General features: G+C 62.5%; 2 protein-coding genes across 5 annotated transcripts; both read left to right on the top strand.

The window, feature by feature from the left end:
• The first annotated feature begins 1218 nt into the window (after positions 1 to 1218).
• ADCY6 (adenylate cyclase 6) lies at positions 1219 to 11834 on the top strand. The gene is made up of 22 exons (XM_054806817.1): positions 1219 to 1379; positions 2230 to 3064; positions 4544 to 4693; positions 4784 to 4905; positions 5010 to 5121; positions 5198 to 5325; positions 5486 to 5644; positions 5738 to 5879; positions 5964 to 6092; positions 6633 to 6658; positions 6764 to 6911; positions 7253 to 7350; positions 7430 to 7517; positions 7601 to 7717; positions 7803 to 7961; positions 8300 to 8475; positions 8568 to 8597; positions 8826 to 8955; positions 9063 to 9326; positions 9788 to 9992; positions 10920 to 11044; positions 11134 to 11834. The coding sequence occupies exons 2-22, from the start codon at positions 2231 to 2233 to the stop codon at positions 11260 to 11262; spliced, it is 3471 nt and encodes a 1156-aa protein (XP_054662792.1). The 5' UTR covers positions 1219 to 1379; position 2230; the 3' UTR covers positions 11263 to 11834.
• Positions 11835 to 12184: 350 nt separating this feature from the next.
• CCNT1 (cyclin T1) lies at positions 12185 to 21734 on the top strand. Of its 4 annotated transcripts, XM_054806820.1 has the most exons (9): positions 12188 to 12401; positions 13313 to 13394; positions 13706 to 13834; positions 14715 to 14775; positions 16154 to 16216; positions 16595 to 16640; positions 18968 to 19131; positions 19486 to 19556; positions 19948 to 21734. In XM_054806820.1, the coding sequence occupies exons 1-9, from the start codon at positions 12226 to 12228 to the stop codon at positions 21361 to 21363; spliced, it is 2208 nt and encodes a 735-aa protein (XP_054662795.1). In that variant the 5' UTR covers positions 12188 to 12225; the 3' UTR covers positions 21364 to 21734. The 4 variants fall into 4 exon arrangements, 3 of the variants coding, with proteins under 3 accessions (XP_054662795.1, XP_054662796.1, XP_054662797.1); XR_008574414.1 differs by lacking the exon at positions 18968 to 19131 and having other exon boundaries at positions 12185 to 12401; positions 19948 to 20086; XM_054806821.1 differs by lacking the exons at positions 12188 to 12401; positions 13313 to 13394 and having other exon boundaries at positions 13708 to 13974.
• The last annotated feature ends 793 nt before the right edge of the window (positions 21735 to 22527 follow it).

The raw sequence follows: 22527 nt of genomic DNA, 5'->3' as shown, positions 1-22527 counted from the left end.
CTGGAGCGGTCCTGCACGGCCAAGGTGTCCGCGGCAGGGCCAGGGGCCGGCCCGGGCAGCCCCGGTGCCGACACCCGGTGAGGGTGTGCCGGGACCCCCACGGGTGTCCCCCGAGGTGCCCCCGACCAGTCCCCCGCGCCGGGCTCCGGTGCTCCCCCCCCTCGCGGCGAGACTTCCGCGTGGGACCTCGGGGACACGGGCCCGGCGGCGGCGGCTAATTAATGATTAATCTGCGCTCCCCGGGGCCCAGCGCCGCTGCGGGGAGGGGGGGGCCGGCGCAGGGAGGGCCCGGCCGCTGGCGCGGGGGTGCCAGGGCCTGACCCACGCACACCCGTGGGGTCCGGGCGTGGGGGGCCATGCGGGGACCCCAGTGAGGGAGTGCCGTGCGCCCGCGTGGGCACGGAATGTGCATGCGAAAAGGGGGGGTGCGTGTACAAGGATGTGTGTGTGCAAGGCCGGTGTGTGTGCAATGGTGTGTGTCCAAGAGTGTGTGTGCAAAACGTGTGTGTGTGCGCGTGTGTGTGCAAGGGGGGGTATGTGCATGCGTGTGCATGCCAGGGGTGCCCAAGGGGTGTGTAGCTGTGTGTGCAGGGGGATACGTGTGCATGCGCGCGCGCACACACACACACGAAGGGCTGTGTACGTGTGTGCGTGCAACAGGGCTGCACATGTGTGCAAGGGTGTGCATTTGTATGCGTGTGCATGTGCGTGTGCAAGGAGACGTGTAGGTATGTGGGCAGGGTGGGTGTGCGATGGGGGGCACTGGGTGTGTGTGCAGGGGCGTGCGTGCAAGGGTCACACTCAAAGGGGGGGGTGTGTGTGCGCGCGCGTGGGTGTGCAGACAAAGGGGCGCACGGGGGGTGCGTGGGTGGGGGGTGCGTGTGTGTGCACGCGCGGGGGGCCCGGCTGCGCGTGTCCCCGTTGTCCCCGCCATGTCGGTGCAGCGCGGCGGTGCGTGTGTGCGTGTGCGTGTGTGTGTATGTGTGTGTGCGCGCAGCCCCGGGGGTGCCGGTCCGCCCGTGCCCGCGCGCGCGCCCGCCGCCCCCGCGCGCCGCCCGCGCCTCCCCCGCTGCACCGGGCCGTACCGGGCCGTACCGGGCCGCTGCCGCCGCCGCCGCCGCCGCCGCCGCTGCGCCTTTAAGGCCGCCGGCCGGGAGCGCCCGGGAGCGGATCCGGGCGGGGGGGGGGGGGGCGGGCACCGGCCGGGGCGGGCCGGGGCCGGGGCCGGGGCTGCGACCGGGACCGGGGCCGCCACCGCCACCGGGGGCCCGGCCTGGTCGCGGGATGGGGCGGCGGGGGTGCAGCGCGACCGCCGTGTAGGAGCGGGTGGCGGCGGGGCCGTGCCGGGGCGCGGGGCCCCGCGGGCGGCGGAGGCGGAGGTGAGCGGGGCCGGCCGGGCGCGGCGGGGGGGGGCCGGGGCGGCGGCGGCGGCGGCGGCGGCGGGGACCGGGACCGGGGCGCTGCGCGAGCCCCGGAGCGGCGGGCGGCGGGGGGGGAGGGAACCACCGGCCTGGGCCCCGGGGCGGCGGGAGCGGTGCGGCCCCGGGGGACTGCCCGGTGCTCGGGGAGCTGCCCGGTGCCCGGAGCGGCGGGAGCTCCCGGTGCGGCGGGAGCTGCCCGGGGCGGCGGCGGGAGGGCATCGGCGGGTCCGGGGTGAAGGGGCCGTGCCCGGCGGGGCTCCCCGCGGGCCGTGCCCGGAGCAGGCAGCGCGCAGGCAGGCAGACAGGCGTAGGGGCAGGGAGGCGGCCGCCGCCGGGGCTGGCTCTTCCCGGGTGGCCGTTCCTCACCGCCGCTCGCCTTGGGGCTGGGACCGGCTGCCACGTCCCGGCCGGTCCCCGGTGCCCCGGGGCCGAGGTGCCCGGTGCAGCCCGTTGGCCGCCGTTCAAGACAAACAGGGCCAGGACACCCGGGACGGTTCCAGCTTTGCCACAGGTCGCCGTGCCAGGGAGAACGGGCTTGGGACGGCCTCGGCAGGGCCGAGCACCGGGACGCCGGCGCTGGGCACCCGGTACCGGCCGTTCCCACAGGGGCCGTGAGGCTGGTGGGAGAGCCGGGGCTTGGGGTCTGTGCCCCCCGGGGTGGGACGGGACATCGGGGCCCTTTGCTGCTCGCGCCGCCTGTCCCTGCCGGGTGGGAGAAACTCTGCCTCGCACCCCCGTGGGCACCGGGGTCCCTCTCGGGGCGTTGGGGTGGGGGACCAAGCGCTGACCCCCCTCCCGGCGCCCGCAGCATGTCGTGGTTCAGCGGCATCCTGGTGCCCAAGGTGGACGAGCGGAAGACGGCATGGGGGGAGCGCAACGGCAAGAAGGGCACCCGCCCCCGCGCCGCCCTCTGCGGCCCCCGCTACATGAGCTGCCTCCAGGACCCTGAGATGGAGCGGGGTGGGGGGCCCCCCCGGGGGCTGCGCTGTACCTGGCAGGAGGACCACTACGGCAAGAAGGGGCCCATGGGCGACCCGGGGCTCAAATCGGTGGACCTGGGCTTGGAGGACGGCGAAGCCAAGGGGCCGAAGGGGGCCGGGGGCCGCGGGGGGCGGCCATCGGCCAGCGAGTGCTGGCGGCGGCTGCTCCAAGTTTTCCGCTCCAAACGCTTCCAGTCGGCCAAACTGGAGCGACTTTATCAGCGCTACTTCTTCCAGATGAACCAGAGCAGCCTGACGGTGCTGATGGGGGTGCTGGTGCTGGTCTGCGGGGTGATGCTGCTCTTCCACTGCCTGCCCGGCACCCCGCATGTGCCGGCGGCCGCCGCGTTGGCGAGCGCCACGGCTCTTTTCTTGCTCTTGATGGTGCTGTGCAGCCGCAGCGCCTTTCCCCAGGACTACATGTGGGTGGTGAGCTACGTGGTGCTGGGGCTGCTGGCCGGGGTGCAGGCGCTGGGGACGGTGGCCGTCGCACCCCGCAGCGCGGCCGAGGGTGTCTGGTGGAGCGTCTTCTTCATCTACATCACCTACACGCTGCTGCCGGTGCGGATGCGGGCGGCCGTGCTGGCCGGTGTCCTCCTCTCTGCCCTACACCTGGCCATTGCCTGGCACCGCAACGCTGCCGACCCCTTCGTCTGGAAGCAGGTAGGGCTGGGGGGGGGACACATGCGGGGGGGGCTTCGCCAAGGGGGTCCTGCCTGCCTGCGGCGTGGGGTGGAGGAGACCCTGGGTGGGATCCCCGCACCGCCACTGACAGCGTCTCCCTGAGTCCCTCTCTGCAAAATTGGACTTTTCTGCACTTGATGTTGCTGCACATGGAAAATTCTGGATGCGGGAGGGGCCCCTTGGCTGCCCGGGGGGGGGTCCCATGCCAGGGTCCCACGGGTGCTGGCTGTGGTGTGGCCGGGGGTCGCTCCGCTGCCGCAGCCCCGTGCGGGGGGTGAGGGGGCCTCTCGTTCCGGTGGGGCTGTGCACAGACCCGCCATTGTGGGCTGTGCCGGGGTGGGGGGGGGCACCCACAAAGCCCCTGTTGTGGGGCCAGCGGAAACCCCTGAGGGGGAGTGCAGGGCCAGGGCACCAGGGCAGGGAGGTGGCTGCCACCCAGGGGGGCTGGGACCCTGGCAGCGTCCCCTGTCCTGCCCCCCCCCGGGGTGGTGGGTGCTGCCAGTGGGGTGCTGCATGGACAGGGGGGGTGTGGGGGGTCCCCTTGTCCACAGGGCCGTGTGTTCCCAGCCCCCAGCAGGGCCTCGCTGTGCTCCCCCCTCCTTCCACGGGGCTGCCCGTCACCCTCGCCCTGCCTGGCCGGAGTCGGGGCCACGTGCTGTCCCCGTGGGGCGCAGGGCGAGGAACGCAATGCTGGGGGGGGCTGAGGCCGGCGGGGCTTGGGGGGGTCACAGGAGGGGAAACTCCCCACCCCCCGAGTGGGGTGACCCCCGCAGGGTGGGAGCCATGAGGCTGTGACCCCAGCCGGGGGCATGCGATGGGGATGGCGGGTGGGTGCGAGGGCCCTGCTCCCTGCTGGAGCACTATAAATAGCCCTGGCCCCGGTCCCGGGGGACAGGGACGGGGAGGGGGGAAACCGCAGCACTCCCGCTGCTGCAGCCATCTCCGCTTCCCGGCCCTCCCCCGGCTTCCTCTGCTTCCCGAGGGCCTGCGGGGCCTGGCCGCGTCCCCGTGTCCCCCCCTGCCCCGGGCCATTGCATCCTGATATCCCCCCTGCCCTGGATTCCTACATCCCTGGGTCCCCCACGTGCACCCTGCCCTGGCCTGCTGTGTCCCCAGGTGTCCTCTGCCACCCCAACCCTGGGTCCCCAGGTCCCCGCATCCCCTGCGCCCTGGTTTCCTGCCGCGCCAGGTGCCCCACGTCCCCGCAGCACCCCCTGCCCTGGCGTCCCATGTCGCTGGGTCCCCTTCACCCCGCTGCCCTGCGTCCCCGGGTCCCTGCATCCCCGTGTCTCCCTGCCCCATGTCCCTCCTTGCACCCCACCTGCTCCTCTTGACAGCACCCCCCCCGTACCGGAGCCAGGGTTTTGGGGCGCAGAGGAGGGTGGCAGAGCTGGCCAGGTCTCACCATCGGGGCTGGGGGTCCCCGGGTGGCCGCGCTGAGCCCACCTCCCCTGCCAGCTCAGCGCCAATGCCCTGATCTTCCTCTGCACCAACGTGGTGGGGGTCTGCACCCACTACCCGGCCGAGGTGTCGCAGCGCCAGGCCTTCCAGGAGACCCGCGGCTACATCCAGGCGCGTCTGCACCTCCAGCGGGAGAACCGCCAGCAGGTGGGCTGGGGGCCCAGGGGCAGCGGGGTCAGGCTGGGGGGGTCTATCAGGGCTCCGGCCCCCCACTAACGGGGTGGTGCTGGGGTGCAGGAGCGCCTGCTGCTCTCGGTGCTGCCCCAGCACGTGGCCATGGAGATGAAGGAGGACATCAACACCAAGAAGGAGGACATGATGTTCCACAAGATCTACATCCAGAAGCACGACAACGTCAGGTACTGCGGGGCCGGGGGTGTGGGCCGGGGGTGGGGTGTCACCGGGTGAGGGGGTCTGGGGCGGTGTGTGGTCTCTCCCCAGCCCACGCTCTTCCTCCCGGCAGCATCCTCTTCGCGGACATCGAGGGCTTCACCAGCCTGGCCTCGCAGTGCACGGCGCAGGAGCTGGTGATGACGCTCAACGAGCTCTTCGCTCGCTTCGATAAGCTGGCGGCGGTGAGCGGTGGGGCTGGGGGAGGCTGGGGGTGAGGGGGGGTCCCAGAGCCCCCCCTGACCAGCCAGTATCCCCCAGGAGAACCACTGCCTGCGCATCAAGATCCTGGGGGACTGCTACTACTGTGTGTCGGGGCTGCCGGAGGCGCGCGGGGACCACGCGCACTGCTGCGTGGAGATGGGGGTCGACATGATTGAGGCCATCTCGTGAGTGGGGCAGAGCGTGGTGGGGGGGTCGCACCCGTCCCTGGTGCCCCCCCAACCCTTGGGAGGCTGTGCCTGACCCCGGTGCTGGCACATCCCCGGTGCTCGCTGGCCGCGGGATGCGGCGCAACGGTGCCTCGGGCTGACGCGGTGCCGTCCGCAGGCTGGTGCGCGAGGTGACGGGGGTGAACGTGAACATGCGGGTGGGCATCCACAGCGGGCGGGTGCACTGCGGTGTCCTGGGGCTGCGCAAGTGGCAGTTCGACGTCTGGTCCAACGACGTGACCCTCGCCAACCACATGGAAGCGGGCGGCAAAGCCGGGTGAGCCGAGACGGGGAGGGTGCCGGGCTGGGAACCGGAGCGGGGGGGTGTAGGGCAGGGGGGGCTCAGCACCTTCCTCCTCCCCATCCCCAGGCGCATCCACATCACCTGGGCGACGCTGCAGTACCTGAACGGGGACTACGAGGTGGAGCCGGGCCACGGGGGAGAGCGCAACGCCTACCTCAAGGAGCACAACATCGAGACCTTCCTCATTGTCGGCTGCAGCCAGAAGCGCGTGAGTCGGGGGGGGGGGGCATTTGGGGGGGGATACGGGGGGGAACCCTGGGGTCGACCCTCTCACGGCCACATCACCCCGCAGAAGGAGGAGAAAGCCATTCTGGCCAAGCTGCAGCGGGCTCGCGCCAACTCGACGGAGGGGCTGGTGCCGCGCTGGGTGCCCGAGCGCTCCTTCTCCCGCACCAAGGACTCCAAGGCCTTCCGGCAGATGGTGAGCGGCCTGGGGGGGGGACGCTGGGCAGGGTGGGCCCCCGCTGCGGCGGTATCGCTGCTCGCTGCCTTTCCGTGGCCACTGTTGGGCTCCCCCAGCCCTGCCCACAGCCCGCAGCCTCGAGGAACCCCTGGGTCTTCCTACGTCCTCAGCAGACTTTGGGGATCCCCCCTACCCTCACCAGCCTGTGGGGACCCCCAGGTGTCTCCCTCTGTCCTCAGAAGTTCTTGGGGTTCCCTCCTGTCCTCACTGGTCTTGGGGACTCTCAGGGGTCCCCCATCCCAACTGGTGTCAGACATTCCCCCCTCCCCAGTCCCCTCCCTCCTCCCTTTGCAGACTCTTGGGGACCCCCCCATCCTTGCCAGGCTTGAGGAACCCTTGGGGATCCCCCCCCATCCTGGTTACCCTTGGGACTCTCTCCGCCATCCTTGGTGGCCTTGGTGACCCTGGGAGATGCCCCGTGTCCTTGTCATCTGTGAGGGTCCCCCCCATTCTGTGCTGGTGTCCCTGACACCCCCCATCTCCCCTGTGTCTCCCCAGGGCATCGATGACTCCAGCAAGGACAAGTAAGTGCCCCCGTGCCGGGGTGCCCAGAGAGGGGTCACAGCCAGCCCCTCCCTGGGGCAGAGCGGGGGGCCCAGGGGGGGCGCTGACCCAGCCCCTGTCCCCAGCCGTGGCGCCCAGGAGGCCCTCAACCCTGAGGACGAGGTGGACGAGTTCCTGAGCCGGGCCATCGATGCCCGCAGCATCGACCAGCTCCGCAAGGACCACGTCAAGAAGTTCTTGCTCACCTTCCAGACACCCGAGCTGGAGAAGAAGGTGGGGGTCCCCCTGTCCCCCTCTGTCCCAGCTCTGCAGTCCCCTCCATCCCCTGAAGTCCCCTCTGTCCCGGCCCCGTCAGCACCTTTGTCCCCCTCATCTCACCTCCATCCCCTGGGGTCCTTCTCTGTCCTGGTTTCGTGGTACCCTTCACCCTCTCCATCCCAGCCATGGGTCACCTCTGTCCCCTCTAATCTGTGGGGCCCCCTCCATCCCACTGGCTCCACGGTCCCCTTTGTCCCGGCCCCTCCATCCTCTCCATCTCATCCCCCTTGGGGTCCCCTCCATCTCCCCTGGGGTCCCCTCCGTACCCAGCCCAGCTCCCCCTCTCCTCCCTGCAGTACTCCAAGAAGGTGGACGATCGCTTCGGTGGCTATGTGGCCTGCACCCTCCTCGTCTTCTGTTTCATCTGCTGCCTCCAGATCGTGGTGTTCCCCCCGTGAGTGCTGCGGCCCCCCCCAAACCCTGGCCCCTGCCCCCCCCACCTCCCTGGCACTCATGGCTTCCTCTCTGCCCAGCTCCCCGCTGATGCTCGGTGTATACGTCAGCATCTTCATCCTCCTCACCACCATCCTCTTTGTCTGCGCTGTCTACTCCTGCATCACTGTGAGTACGGGGCCAACAGGTGGGGGGTGTGGGGGGGTTTGGCCGCACGTGACGGGGTCCTCCACCCCCCCCCCCCCCCCCAGCTCTTCCCAGCTGCTCTGCAGCAGCTTTCCCGGAAGATCGTCCAGTCCCGTGCCCACAGCACCATCATCGGGGTCTTCACCATCCTCCTCGTCTTTGTCGCCGCCTTTGTCAACATGGTAAGGGCACCGGGCCGGGGGGGGCTGCGGGGGGAGCTGCGGGGGGGGCTGTGGGGCACCGGCTCACCCCCCTCTCCCGTCCCAGTTCGCCTGCAGCCAGGTGGCCCTGCGGGACTGTGCCGCCCGCGAGCTCAACGTCACCCCCGAGACGGTGGGACCCTGCCAGATTCGGGCCCTCAACTTCTCCCTGGGGACCCCTGCGGACCCCTGCCACCGTGGCGGGCTGGCCTGTGACTTCCCCGAGGTGAGTGGCCGTGGGGCACCTATGGATGCGGGGTTCCCATGTGGGTGCCAGCATGGGTCCCTGCGGGTGCAAGGTCCTCCTTGGGTGCTGGCACAGGGTCTCTGAGGATGCAACATGCTGGCAGGGGGTCCCTGTGGGTGCCATGTCCCCCAGGGTCCTGGAATGGGGTCCCCAGAGATGTAGGGTGCTGGCATAGGGCCCTGTGGGTGCCAGGTCCTGCATGGGTGCCAGCACAGCTGGCAGGGGGTCCCCATGGGTGCAAGGTCCCTGTGGATGTGGGGTGCTGGCAGGGGGTCCCCACAGGGTGCCAGCGCATCCCTGCGGCGTCTCTCCCGCAGTACTTCAACTACAGCGTGGTGCTGAGCCTGCTGGCCTGCTCCGTCTTCCTGCACATCAGCAGCATCGGCAAGCTGCTGCTCATGGTGGCCATCGAGGCCACCTACCTGGTGCTGGTGGAGGGGCCCCAGGCCGCCCTCTTCGACAACGCCGACCTGCTGGTGGTGGCCAATGCCCTGTGAGTGCCCAGTGTCCCGTCCCGTGTGTCGTCCCCCCCCACCCTGGGAGCCATGTCCCCACGCCGCTAACCCCCGGCTCCTCTCCCCCCAGGCCCTCCTTCAACGTGTCGCAGGGTGAATGGTGAGCGGGGAACTGGGACCAGCGGGGTGAGGGTGGGCAGCGGCAGGAGAGTCCCTTGGGGGTCTGTGCTTCGGGGGTGGGTGCAGGCTTGGGGATCCCTGGGGTGGGTGCATCTTAGGGGATCCCTTGGGTGGGGGCATCTTTGGGGATCAGGTGCAGCCTTGGGGTCCCCAGGGTGGGCATGGACTTGTCCGGCATCCCGTCTCAGCGGGCTGGGGGTGCCTGCAGCCCGGCGGAGGGGAAGGTGGCCCTGCGGTACGTCACCCCCGTCATCCTGGCCGTCTTCGCACTGGCGCTGTACCTGCACGCGCAGCAGGTCGAGTCCACCGCTCGCCTCGACTTCCTCTGGAAGCTGCAGGTAGGACCTGCGGGGGGTGAGGGGACGGGGCCGACCCCCCCCTCCCCGCACCTCGGGGCGGACGCGAGGCCCCAGCGCAGCTCCTTGCATGGCGCTGTGTGACGCAGGCGACGGGCGAGAAGGAGGAGATGGAGGAGCTGCAGGCGTACAACCGGCGGCTGCTGCACAACATCCTGCCCAAGGACGTGGCGGCGCATTTCCTGGCGCGGGAGCGTCGCAACGACGAGCTCTACTACCAGTCCTGCGAGTGCGTGGCCGTCATGTTCGCCTCCATCAGCAACTTCTCCGAGTTCTACGTCGAGCTGGAGGCCAACAACGAGGGCGTCGAGTGCCTGCGGCTGCTCAACGAGATCATCGCTGACTTCGACGAGGTGCCCGAGGGCGGAGTGGGGTGCGATGGGGTGGAGGGTGGGGATGGGGGGTGTGGGGTGCCGGAGAGGCTGCGGAGTAGCGTGTGTGGGATGAGCAGGGATGGGGTGCAGGAAGATGGGGTGCACGGGGTGCTGGAGGGGCTGTGGAGCAGCGCACATGAGGATGGATTGCACGGAGATGAAGTACACGAGGATGGGGGCACACAGGGTGGTGGAGGGGCTGCGGAATAACGTGTGGGGTGCACAGGGATGGGGTGCATGGGGTGCTGGAGAGGCTGTGGAGCTGTGGGTTGCGGTGCATGGAGATGGGGTACGTGGAGATGAGGTGCTGGAGATGGGGTGTAGGAGGCCCCAAAGAGGCTGTGGAGCACAGTGCATGGGGTGCACAGGGATGGGGTGCAGGACGATGGGGTGCCCTGGGGAGGGGAGGCGAGGGGTGACGCCTTCCCCCCCCCCCCCAGATCATCAGCGAGCAGAAGTACCGTCAGCTGGAGAAGATCAAGACGATCGGCAGCACCTACATGGCGGCCTCGGGGCTGAACGCCTCCACCTACGACCGGGAGGGCCGGAGCCACATCGCGGCGCTGGCCGACTACGCCATGCACCTGATGGAGCAGATGAAGTACATCAACGAGCACTCCTTCAACAACTTCCAGATGAAGATCGGTGAGCGCACCCTTGCACGCCCCTTGCACGCCCCTTTGCACCAGCGGCCGCCCTGTGCGCGCCCCGCTCCACGCGTGCGTACCTGGCCCTTGCGTTGCGGCGGCTGCAGGCATGATCTTGGTGCATCCCCTCGGACAGGCGTGTGCAGCCTCCGTGCACCCCGCTGCACAGGCAAAGCCTTGCACGCCTCTGCTGTTTTGCACGCGCGGCCTTTGCGGACCGCTTTGTATACAAACCCTTGCACGCCCCCCGGCCTTCATGCAGCCCTCTGCACGGGCAAACCCTTGCACGCCCTTTTCCCTTTGTGCATGCAGCCCTCACACGCACCTTTGCACATGCTGGTGTTGCGCACCCCTTTAGCCCTTGCACACATTGGCCTTCGCACACCCCTTTACACATTCCTTTGCCGTCACATGCTCCTTTGCACATGCAAACCCTTGCACCCCCCCTTCCTTTTTGCACGTGTGGCCTTCACACCCCCCCTTTACGTATGCTGATGTTGCACACCCCTTAGCCTTTGCACACCCCTTTACACACTCATTTGCTGTCGCACGCTCCTTTGCACATGCAAACCCTTGCACACCCCTTCCTTTTTGCACACATGGCCTTCACACACCCCTTTACACATCCTGATGTCACACACCCCGTTGCCTTCCCACACCCCTTTATACGCTCCTTTGCCATTGCACGCTCCTTTGCACGTGCAAACCCATGCACACCTCTTCCTTCACACACCCCTTTACACATGCCGATGTTGCACACCCTGTTGCACACCCCATTGCCTTCGCACACCCCTTTGCACCCCCCTTTTCCCCTCACACGCCCCCCTCCCCGTGCCCTCGCACGCCCCCCGTGCCCTCAGCCCCGCAGCAGTGCGTGTGTGTGTGGGGGGGCCATGACGGTCTGCATGTGTGTCCCCCCCCCCAGGCCTGAACATGGGGCCGGTGGTGGCGGGGGTGATCGGGGCACGCAAGCCACAGTACGACATCTGGGGCAACACCGTCAACGTGTCCAGCCGCATGGACAGCACCGGCGTCCCCGACCGCATCCAGGTCAGGCGGGGGGACAGGAAGGGGGGGACAGGGCCCCCTCCGAGCCCCCCCTCACCCCTGTGTGTCGTTCCCCCCCCCTTTCCCGCCAGGTGACAACGGACCTGTACCAGGTGCTGGCGGCCAAGGGCTACGCGCTGGAGTGCCGGGGGCTGGTCAAGGTCAAGGGCAAGGGGGAGATGACCACCTACTTCCTCAATGCTGGCCCTGGAGGGAGTTAGGGGGGGGCCCCATGGTTGCCCCCCCCTCCCCCCCCCGAGGCTGTGCCCCCCAAGCCTGCGCTGGGGTCAGACAAAAAATCCGCATATTTAAAAAAAAAAAAAAAAAGGAAAAAGGGAGGTGGCTGGAGTGGGGAGGTTGCCCCCTGTGGCCCCCCCCCAGGGCGGGGTGTGTGTGTGGGGGGGCATTTCCCAGCCCCGCACCGGGGGGGGGGATTGCAGAGCAGAGGGGTCAGGGTGCAGCCCCCCCCCCCCCCTTTGCCAAAACGCCCCACGTGCCAAAGAGGGGAGATGGGCCCCCCCCGGAGGGGCTGGCGTGGGGGTGAGGGTCTTCTCCCCCCCCCCCCCCGTGTGCCAAACTGAAGTGCCGCCTGACTGGGGGGGGGCAGGCAAAGCACCTTTGCAGCCCCCCAGCCCTCCCCGGCCAGGGGGTCCCTCAGCCGGCCGGGGGGAGCGAGGGGGCAGCTCCTCCCCTTTTAAATGCAAAAAACCTAATGAAGTGACTTTTTTTTTTATTTTTTGTTGGTTTTTGAAGCAGTTTTGGGGTGGGGGCGGGGGGGCTCAGCTCGGGGAAACCCCCACTCCCCCCCCCCGCCCAGCGCAAACCTGAGGTACTTTGTCCTTCGTGTGTACAGATAAATTATATATAAAACTCACTTTGGATACGAGCTGTGGCCTGGCGTCTGGGGGGGGGGGGTGTTCGGGGGGGCCCTGAGGTGCCGGCCGGGCTGCGGGGCCGGGGGTGGGGCGGGGCCGAGGAACGCGGCGGGGGCTAACGGCCGCCCCTCCCCCCACCGCCATTTCCTGCGTGAGGACGCGCATGCGCGCCCAACCGGCGCACGCGCCTTAACGGCTCTTCCCTTGCCCCGCCCTGTGACGCACCCGTACGCGCGCGCCACCGCCCTGTGACGCCGGCACGCCGGTGCGTGCGTCCGTGCGTGCGTGCGCGCGCGGGCGCAGATCGCCATGGAGGCCTCAGCGGGCGGAGGGGCCGGCGGCGCGGCGGGGCGGCGCTGGTACTTCACCCGCGAGCAGCTGGACCGCAGCCCCTCGCGTCGTGCCGGGCTCGACGCTGACAAGGAGCTCTCGTACCGGCAGCAAGCGGCCAACCTGCTGCAGGACATGGGACAGCGTCTCAACGTGTATCCGGCCGTGCTAGGCCGCACGGCCTGCGCTTGGGTTGCCGCCGCCGGGAGGGGCTGGCTCGGCCGGGGAGCGGGGAGGGACGGGCCCGGCTGCGGGGAGGGACGAGCGAGTTTCGGGAGCGGGGAGAGCTGTGCCGGGGTGCGGAGAAGGCCAGGCCCGGCCCGGGAGCGGGGAGAGCTGGGATCGGCCGCGGAAAGAGCTATGCCGGGGGAGGCCAGGCCCGTTTCGGGAGCGGGGAGAGCCGGGATCAGCCGCGGGGAGATCCGGGCCCGTTTCGGAAGCGAGGAGAGCCCGTTTTGGGAGCGGGGAGAGCTGTGCCGGGGTGCGGGGAGAGCTGTGCCGGGGTGCGGGGAAGGCCAGGCCCGGCCCGGGAGCGGGGAGAGCCGTTAGGATGCGCAGGGAGGGCCAGGTCCGGCCCGGGAGCGGGGAGAGCCGGGCCCGTTTCGGGAGCGGGGAGAGCTGGGCCGGGGTGCGAGGAAGGCCAGGCCCGGCCCGGGAGCGGGGAGAGCCGTTAGGATGCGCAGGGAGGGCCAGGCCCGGCCCGGGAGCGGGGAGAGCCGTTATGACGTGCAGGGAGGGCCAGGTCCGGCCCGGGAGAGCCGGGCCCGGGAGCGGGGAGAGCCGTTATGATGTGCAGGTCCGGCCCGGGAGTGGGGAGAGCCAGGCCTGTTTTGGGATTGAGGAGACCCGGGGTGCGGGGGGAGCCGGGCCGGGCTGCAGGGAGAGCGAGGCCGGGAGCAGGGAGAGCCGTTATGACATGCAGGGAGGGCCAGGTCCAGCCTGGGAGAGCCCAGCCCGGGAGTGGGGAGAGCCGGGCCTGTCCCAATGCCGGTGGGGTGTAGGGGAGTTGAGTATGCTGCTCAGGGGTCGTCGTCAGGGCTGTGCGTTTCCTTAACCACCCCATTAGCTCCCAGCTCACCATCAACACAGCCATCGTGTACATGCACCGCTTCTATATGGTGCAGTCCTTCACCCAGTTCCACAGGAACGTAAGTGTGCTGGGGCCTGGCGGGGTGGGGGTGCTGGGAATCCCCCAGCTCTGTTGCTGCCTGGCAGCCCGCTTGGGGGGCAGCGTGATGGGACCGACCATGGGGAGGGGGCTTGGGAAGGGGAAGGGTGGTTCGTAGCTGCCGGTAGTCACCAAAGACCCTTTTCCCTCCTGGTGGCGTTTGGACTTGTGCAAGTTTTGTTTCCAAAAGGAATATTTGTTTGAGATGTGAGAATTAGCCTAATTTATTTGCTTTAATCTTGAACTTAGTAACTTTAAAAAAAATGTGTGGGTTTTTTTTTTTTTCTGAAGTCGGTGGTACCAGCAGCTCTGTTCTTGGCAGCCAAGGTGGAGGAGCAGCCTCATAAGCTGGAGCACGTAATCAAGGTAGCACATGCCTGTCTGCACCCCCAGGAGCCTCCTCTAGACACCAAGAGCGAGGTAAGTGTTGAGATCGGAGAACTGGACTCTGGTCTGAGGAGCGGAGGCACGAGGAATGGGAATGGTGGAAGCGTGCTGCATCCTGAATCGCGTGGCTACAGCGTCTCGTTAAATGGGGTTCAGCAGTACCCGCACTCTAAGTGAGTGGCTGTGTCCTAGGATGGTCAGCAACAGCTTTCCAGTTCGATTGCTCTTATGCTACCAAGAGCTTTTTGGCTTCTGTACAACAGAAGGCTTTTCTTTCCTGCTCTGTGGCAACCTCTCTTCTGTTCTCCTCTGCTGTGCTGCTGCAAATGTGACTCAGATGTGCTGTGTAACAGTGTCTGCGTGAAAAGCTGCTCAGGAGAGCATGGATGTTGGCTGCTGCGATTGAGTAGTGTCTGGCAGAGCAGGAGGTGGTGTGTGCAGTTTGGTTCTGTTCTGTCCCCCCACGTTTAATGGTGGGTTTATTAAAAACATTGCCAATTCCCTATCTCTCGAGACAGCCTGTCTTACCTGGAACTGAGCAGCCAACCCTGCTGAAAAGGGGCAGCTTTATCCAGGAAAGCTTAAGGGAAAAAACAAAACAAAAAAGCGGCTAATTCCTCTCCTGTACTGCTCGTGTAGCCGTCCCAGGCAGTGCGAGGGACCAGGACTGAGAGGGCCACTGTGGATCCCGAAGCAGCCGTCCCCTAGCAGAAGTACTAGCAGGGGAGCGGGTCCACCCCAGCACTCTGCTTTCTCTTTTCTGGCAGGGAATCTGTGCCAGTTCCCCCAGTGCAGATCGGCATAAAGATTCCCCTTTGCTATTTTTGCCTCCCTGAGGAAAGGGTGTTAGAAATGTGCAGGCTTTATACGGAGTGCCTCATCGTGAGTAACTTGCCTGTCCTCTCAACCCCAGGCTTACCTGCAACAAGCCCAAGACCTGGTCATTCTAGAGAGCATAATACTGCAGACCCTGGGTAAGTTTTTCAAAGCGGACGGGCTGCCACACGAATCCCAGACCCAGGAGTGTTCCGCAGAGCGGAGAGCCTAACCGCACAGTCTTCTCCACAGCTGGAGGGCAGATGCACAGCTGGCCAGTAGGAGAGCAAGAGTCCAGGCAACAAACTCTATTTTTCGCACCCACTCCTTCTGTTTTCCTTTTAACATCAGTTTTTTCAGGTGTAACTTGTGTCAGGTTCAATACTCAGAGAACTTAAGCGTGGAAGTGTGGCTCGTCTCTTTTTTTTTTTTTTTTTTCTCCACCCCCCCCCCCCACCTCCCCAAAACAGGTTTTGTACCACTTGGACACTGGTAGCTGTCCTCTGTTGCGCTCTTGAACTCGATAATGCTTTAGTCTTGTTTGTACTGAGAGATGTCTAACAAAACCTGGGTTGAAAGTTAATGTTTTGATCAGATAGCTGAATGTGAGAAAAAAACCCCCAAAACAGCAACAGTTTTTGGGTTTTTTCGAAAGTAGAAGCTGGAGCTTACATTTAGGGCTGTGGCCATTGGGTCTGGTATCCTGTTCCTTTTCACAATGTACTGTTAAAACTTGTTTTTACTAACGAATGTTCCATTTCAGAGGCAGTTTGTAGCTAGCGTTCCACTCCAAAATACCCAGTAGGCCTTTGTTATTTCTGACTTGGTTCAGAGTAAATGCCACTAGCGCCTCGTTCACAAGGGGACAGGAGGGACAGGAGTGTTGGTGGGTCGCATGCGCTGGCCTGGCAAGCCAGTGGCTGAACTGACCCCGGTTTGGTTCTCCTGTTGCCTTTTTTTTAATATCTGAGTTCTTCTAGAATGTTCTGCATGGGAAGAACCAAATCTGTTGCACACATGGACAGATTTGAATGATTTTTTTTTTCTTTAAAACATAATGCCCAAACTGAATAGGAAGCTAAAGCAAGGATTAAGTTCAGTTGTCTTTAGTGCCGTAGGCTCCTTCAAAGGGAAAACGTCTGCTTCCTCTTAGCTTTTTGGGTGACAGAAATTCCTTTGAGCAGATGCCATTGTCTTCTCCTTCCTCCCAGCTGCTGTAAGAGACTTTGTCCTGCTATTTTTAAAATCTTTAATAGTTGTTTTGTTTTCAGTGAGGTCTTTCAAGCGCAGAAGTCATTTAGCTGCTTGGAGGTCTGGCAGCAGCAGTGACCTTCGGGTTTTGTGACTGGACAACTTGAGTCTTCTGGATACAGGAAAACGGGCTCCTCTATTCCTGCCTGCCTCCGAGCAGAGAGCAGGGGCCGTAGGAGGGAAGGGGAGAAGGCCTTGTCCCCCAGGAGCAGGAAACGTGAGGTTCGTAGATCCGTGGGGGCGTGCTGCTGGTTTTCTGATGGCTGTATGTCTGTGTTCTTCCAGGGTTTGAGATCACTATTGACCACCCCCATACCCACGTGGTGAAGTGCACGCAGCTAGTGCGAGGTAAGCCACGTCAGACGTCGGGTGCTTGCGGCTTCTCCTCCGTGTAACCTCAGAGAAGAGCCGTGAAAATACGTTGTGTCCAGTCGGAACTGCCCAAGAACTTGCCTGCAGTCAGTCTCCTTAATAACCATAACGAATGTCAAAATAGAGGCAGTTGCAAACGACTGACGCGATGTTGTGGCTCTGCTGAACCATGCAAAGCTCTCTCTGTACAGTAATTTCTAAAATCCTTCTGGCTGTGGCGTAGAGTTAGTCGAACCGTACTTGGTGTCTTATTGTGTGTGTGGTGGTGAGAGACCGGTGGTTCTTGCACTAATATGTAACAATATTTGTCAGGATATGCAGACTAACGCCCTGCTTTTTCCTTTTCCCTTTCAGCCAGCAAGGACTTGGCGCAAACTTCCTATTTCATGGCTACCAACAGGTTATTATTTTACAATTGATTCATATTTGACAGAGGGTCTTATCTGGAGGAGATGTGCTACTGGTGACTCCTGGGGCATTGGGCAGCCTGCGAGCAGCTGGGCATCGCTCAGTTTGGTTCAGAAAGAGCAGGAACCCTTTCTCCTGCTAGCTGCTGGTCAAAACCGGCCACATAATATAAGCGAGGCAGATGGGATGCCCAAGAACTTCACTGTTTTCTTTTATGGGGAGTTAGATAGTTGCAAAATTAAAAAAAACCAAAACAAAACAACAAAAACCCCCCAAAAAACCCAAACCTACAAAACGGTAGACTTGAATATATACATTTTTACTTGCTTAGTACCTAGATGTCAGAGAGCTTTCACTAAACTAGGTGCTGTGCAAATTGTCAACAAATACGGTCTGTACCCCAAAGAAGGCTGATCTAAAGGGAGAAAAAGGGCAGTTGGGTGCAGGCATGAGGTGTTACAAGAGAAAGTGATGCTCTTGTCTGGCCTGAGTGACTGGACAGGCAGTCCTGTAAGGAGAATCTCAGAAACTAAAAAAGCCGCTAGATTTTTTTTTTCCCCTTGAGAGATCTGGGTAGTTTTGTCACCAGATTTTCACTGAAAGGCTGATACCAGCCCTTGTGTTGGGACTTCTGACACTTTTTTTGAAACCTAATTTCCTGGATTACCAGCTTCAGGCAAATCCTGGAGTTAAATGTTTGGAACAGACCAAATTGTGGCCATGGAAAATCTTGTGTATTTGTGAAAGAGCTCGCAGAAGTGAAAGGATGGGGGGAAAAAAGATGGTTTAGGTGCTAGCACAGGTGAAGCTGCAGAGTTGGAGAACGCTTCCAAGCCCTGGCTGAGCTGTGAATGTGCGTGGCCTCGGGCGAGTCGTTTTTCTCCTCTCTGCCTGGGAGGTGTTACCTGCTCGCCTCCGCAGTGCAGCGTGCTGGGAGAATTGTTTGTTGAAGGTGCTCTCTGGCTCCAAAGGGCACTGTGTGGGTTTCCTGCATAAACTAACGTCAAGGGAAGGTGGTGTTAGTAATGTGTGGGTAAATGCATCCTCGAAATGTGTTTTATCCCTGCAGCAATAATTGCAAAACCAAGGAATTAGGAGTTAAGGTTATAATTGAAAGAAATCCAGGCAGAAAGTAAGAAATGCTGCCAGGCAGCCTCAATTTTGCCTTAAAGTGATGCCATGAAATGCCTGAATAAGGTGCTTAAGTGATGAACTAGATTTATCAGGTGTAGCTACGTATGTTTAACTTCTGGCATTGTTATGGGGCAGAGTTCAGGCTCTTTGTGCACCTTCACTTTTTACCTTGGCAGACTGGGTAAAGGCTCTGAATTTCCTGGGTTTGACGACTTGATGTATGGATAAATACAGTATCCATGAAACATCTTCAGACTTTTTGGCTGTAGATGCCATAGAGAGATTCCCTGTCCCTCCGCATGGTATTGATGGAAAAATGTTTAATGACCTGAGCATGGCAAAGAAATGCAGATAATGCTATCCTGCAGCTGCATGTAGATGCTCAGTGGCACTGTTTCCATCAAGCACTCTTTAAAAGGGCCGATTCATGAGCATGACAGTGGACAAATCCTGCACTCCACTGGCTGTCGTGGTTCCTAAGGCTTAGTGGAGCTGGTGTTCCTGCGGGTGGAGAGCAACATGCTTCCTTAGTCCACCGGTTCTCCTCTTCTCCGTGCTACCTAGCCCTCCCAAAACTGATGTCTGAGCTGTCACATGGCAAATCAATTTACTAATAAAAAAAAATGCTTGATAGGCAGCCAGGCTCCCTTCTAGGCGCTCCTGAGTCACTCCAAGCGTATGGTGCTGTTCACAGCCAAAGCTTCAGTGCTTTTCCTAAAAACCATTCGGGAAAGACCAGACCCTTCCTAAAAGCCGAAGAGGGCCGGTTTGCTCCTTGAACACCATCCCAGGAGTTGCACTTTGGAAGTGTCTGAGATCCTTCTCAGATTGAGCAGATCCCACAGCAGAGGTGGGGGCTGGCGGGTAACCCAGCCGCTCACTTTCTCCCTCGGAGGAGGGCGGCGGCAGCATGCCTCGCTGCTTCTGCACGAACTGCAGAGCCTCAAGTTGCCTGGACCCAAATAAACCTGCGGCAGAACAGGGAAAGAACCGGCGAATAAATTGGTGGAGTGGGACAGAGACGCCCGTAACAGTGGGGTTGTACTGGGGGAGGAATGGCAGGGACTCCCCCCCACTGTGTCCACCATCCTGTGCAGCGTCTGTTCAGTGGGCGATTGTGAGTGCTGAAGTTCAGGCTTGGGAGTTCATGGCTTTCTGTTTCTCTCTCCCTGCTGGTGACGTCAGCCTGCACCTGACCACCTTCAGCCTGCAGTACACCCCTCCCGTTGTGGCCTGCGTCTGTATCCACCTGGCTTGTAAGTGGTCCAACTGGGAGATCCCAGTCTCCACGGACGGGAAGCACTGGTGGGAATACGTTGATGGCACTGTAACTCTGGAGCTCTTAGATGGTAAGTTTTGGAGCGAGGTTCCCCCCCAAAGGCTCTTACGTTATTTTGGCATCTCTGTTCCTGGGTCTGCCATTCAAACACGGCCACCGGCCAGTTCATGGACTCCAGGACTTCAGGTCTTGCCAAGGTTTCCAGTGCAGCAGCAGCTTCTGTGGTACAACAGAGATGGCACAGGGCGTGCAGTGAGATGAGTCTAAATGTGGTCAGTGATACTAGTTCTCAGTATTTCCCCTCCTGGAGTAGCTCCATCTCATCAGTAGCTCCATTCATCAGTAAGTAGGGGGTTGCCCTGATGGATCAGTGCTGGTCTCTGCACCTTTGACCCTCTTGCTTGGCTTTGTGTCTCCTCTGCAGAACTGACTCATGAATTCCTGCAGATCCTTGAGAAAACTCCCAACCGGCTTAAACGTATCCGGAACTGGCGGGTAAGAATCTGCTTTGGACTGTGGGTGCTTGCAGGGGAACACGGGCTCTGAATTCTTCTGTGTGTGCACGAAGCTGTGTGGCATCTCTGGTATGACGACACAAGACAGCGTTTGAAGGGCGCGTGGGGGGGAAAATCTGAATGCTGCGTCGGCAAAATGTTGCTTCAGCACTCGAGTTCGTCTGTTCTGAGTTAACTCTGTAGAGACCTGGGTTTTTCAACTGCAGTAGCAACCCCGCTTCAGTGGTTAGGTCTTTTCCCACAAGGAGGGATGGGGGCAAAGTGGATTTGTCTTTAAATGCGAACTTGAACTGTAATGGGTGGGCTGCTTGCACCAAACCAGCTCTAGCAACAGCCCGAAGTAAATGACCAGTCGCTGTTTTTTATTCCAGGCCTCTCAAGCAGCCAGGAAGTCAAAGGCTGATGACCACCGTGAAGATGAGAGCCTGTCGGAGCAGACAATCCTCAACATGATTTCCAGGAACAATAGTTCGGACATGAACATTGCTGGGTTAATGAGCATGTCAACATCCTCGACCGCTGGAGCGGGGCCGTCTCTGCCGACCGCGGCAGACTCACCTGGCGACCAGAGCGGTGCAGATATGTCCCAGCCTGACCACTGGCATCCTCCAGCCAGGCTGGAAACTGGCCAGAGCCACAGGACTAACGAAAGCTCATCAGCTGCTGAGCATCCTTTACAGCAAGATGGCGCTGGTTATCAGAAGCAGAGCGGCAAGAACGCCCCATCTGCCAAAGTGTCGCTCAAGGAGTACCGGGCCAAGCACGCCGAGGAGCTGGCGGCGCAGAAGCGGCAGCTGGAGAACATGGAAGCCAACGTGCGGTCTCAGTATGCCTACGCCGCGCAGAATCTCCTGGTCCAGCAGCAGCGGGAGAGGGAAGTCCAGCAGGACAGCAACCCCTCTCCAATCATCCTGAAAATCCCTATTGGTGGCTCAGAGAACCCTGAGCGCCCTCCTGGCCCTGAAAAAAGTGACAAAGCCTCGGCTCTGAAGCTGAGGATCCCGGTGGCAGGTGGAGGTGGGGAGAGGCCACTCCCCTCCAAGCAGGAGGAGATAAAAATGCGGATCAAGGTGCCAACCGCTGCAGACAGGCACAGCTCTTCGGACGAGAGCAGCAGCAAGAACCGTGAGCACAAGGAGAAACACAAGGGCCACTCTTCCAACCACCACCACCACTACCACAACCACCACTCTCACAAACACTTACACCCCCAGCTTGGCGCTGGCCCCAGCAGCGTGGCAAACAAGCGGCCGGGAGACTCTAAACACAGCAGCCAGCCTAGCACCGTGCCTCACAAGAGCTACGGTCCCCTTGCCTCTTCCCGCAAGAGGCCCCCCCCAGAGGAGGCAACTGCTGCCGCAGCCGTGGCCACGGCCGCAGCCCACGAGCACCAGCCCAAAGTCAGCAAAGCCTCCAAAGGCCCTGCCGGGCCGTTCCCTTACCCCCACCTCACCGGGGCGGCCCATCTCCCGGGGCATGGCTCAGATACCCAGGCCAACAAAGCCCGGGGCACCCATGGCAAATCGGACAAGGGTCCTGCGGGGGCCAACGGGCACAACGCCAACCAGGCCAGTGACTACCAGGATACGGTCAACATGCTGCACTCGCTGTTGAGCGCGCAGGGCATGCAGCCGACCCAGCCCCCTGCCTTTGACTTCCACTCATACGGCGAGCTCTTGAACCCCCGGGCTTCCACCAGCTCCAGACCCGCCGCCAACACGGACAAGCCCCGACCACCCCCCCTGCCCTCAGAACCGCCCCCCCCGCTCCCCCCTCTCCCCAAGTAAAACCCTTTTTACTACTGAGTTTCTACAAAGCCCGAGCCCAAACCTGGGCTGCCCCCGGGGGGTGTGTGAAAGGGCTTGTTCGATCTCCACTGCCTCACGAAGAACTATTTTATTATAATATAACTTTTATTATTGATATTTAGAGCGGAGTTGTTGAAGCTGTGAAAGGATAAGAAACCCTTTCTTTGTTCTTTGTTCTTTGCTCCTTCCCCCATCAACTTCCAGTTAGTGGTGGGCTCCGGCCTTGCTAGAACTGAAGCCCCCCCCCCCCCAGCTCTGGGGAACACACATCGTGGGGGGGTCCTGGGGGGTATTTAAAATATGTCACAGAAAATTTAAGATGTTTTACAAATAATTTAAGCAGTAACTTATATCTTAGTGTTTTGTTCATTTTAATTTTGTGGTGCTGCGGGGGACCCTGGTGAGGGTTTGGGAGGGGGGGGCTCGTTGCGTGGTTCCACTCAAGCTGTTGGGGACAGAAAGGGGGGGCAGGAGCTTTTAGGGGATGGAGGGGAGGGACAGGTGGCCACTGGGGCGGGGGGAGGGAATCCCAGCTGCTGGGAGTGCAGGTGAGGGGAGCTGCTCTCCCTGCTGTGGGTCTGCTTTCCTCGCTCCAAAAGCTGCCCTGGTTTTGGGACTCCACCTCCGTCCCTCGCTCCCTTCCCACAGCTCCCACCACTTCTGCTCATAACCCCGGCTGTGCCTTCAGGGGCCCAGGGCTGCTGGGGGCTTTCGGTGGCAAGTCGGGGTCAGCCAGGGTGAGGTGACGGATCGGGGACGGTTATACACCCCATTTTGGGGGGGAAGGAGTCCAGCTGTGCTGATGGGGATGAGCAGTGCTGGTCTGTGGAGCTGGCTAGTGCCTGAGAGCACCGGCGAGCGGCCTGGTGCTGGGAGCTGGCCGGGTCCTGCCGCCACAACGGGTAGAGCCCAGTTCAGGCATGAAATGTGCTGGTGGACTCGGCCGTGGCTGTGCGGGGGTCGGTTTGGAGGGGAGCGGTGTGGCGCGTTCCCAGCTGGGATGTAGGACGGGACGGTGCAGGACGGCGGGCTGAAGGGTCACCGTGCCTGGGGCAGCTCTTCCAGCGGATCCTGTCGGTGCGTGGCTGTTCACAGCGAAGCTTTTACCACAGCCTCGACCCTGCGTTTGGGTTGAATGTTTCA

This window comes from Grus americana, chromosome 31 (genome assembly GCF_028858705.1).
Source record: "Grus americana isolate bGruAme1 chromosome 31, bGruAme1.mat, whole genome shotgun sequence".
Classification (NCBI taxonomy): Eukaryota; Metazoa; Chordata; class Aves; order Gruiformes; family Gruidae; genus Grus; species Grus americana.
Note: the sequence above shows the minus strand (reverse complement) of the source record. Positions and strands in the feature narration are given on the sequence as shown.

Bases quoted from the DNA above. Each gene is read 5' to 3' on its own strand.
- ADCY6 (XM_054806817.1), top strand. From the start codon at position 2,231: ATGTCGTGGTTCAGCGGCATCCTGGTGCCCAAGGTGGACGAGCGGAAG. The intron at 5,645-5,737 runs GTGAGCCGAGAC...CCCCATCCCCAG, and splicing joins GAAGCGGGCGGCAAAGCCGG to GCGCATCCACATCACCTGGG. The intron at 7,518-7,600 runs GTGAGTACGGGG...CCCCCCCCCCAG, and splicing joins CTGTCTACTCCTGCATCACT to CTCTTCCCAGCTGCTCTGCA.
- CCNT1 (XM_054806820.1), top strand. From the start codon at position 12,226: ATGGAGGCCTCAGCGGGCGGAGGGGCCGGCGGCGCGGCGGGGCGGCGC. The intron at 13,395-13,705 runs GTAAGTGTGCTG...TTTTTTCTGAAG, and splicing joins TCACCCAGTTCCACAGGAAC to TCGGTGGTACCAGCAGCTCT. The intron at 19,132-19,485 runs GTAAGTTTTGGA...TCTCCTCTGCAG, and splicing joins AACTCTGGAGCTCTTAGATG to AACTGACTCATGAATTCCTG.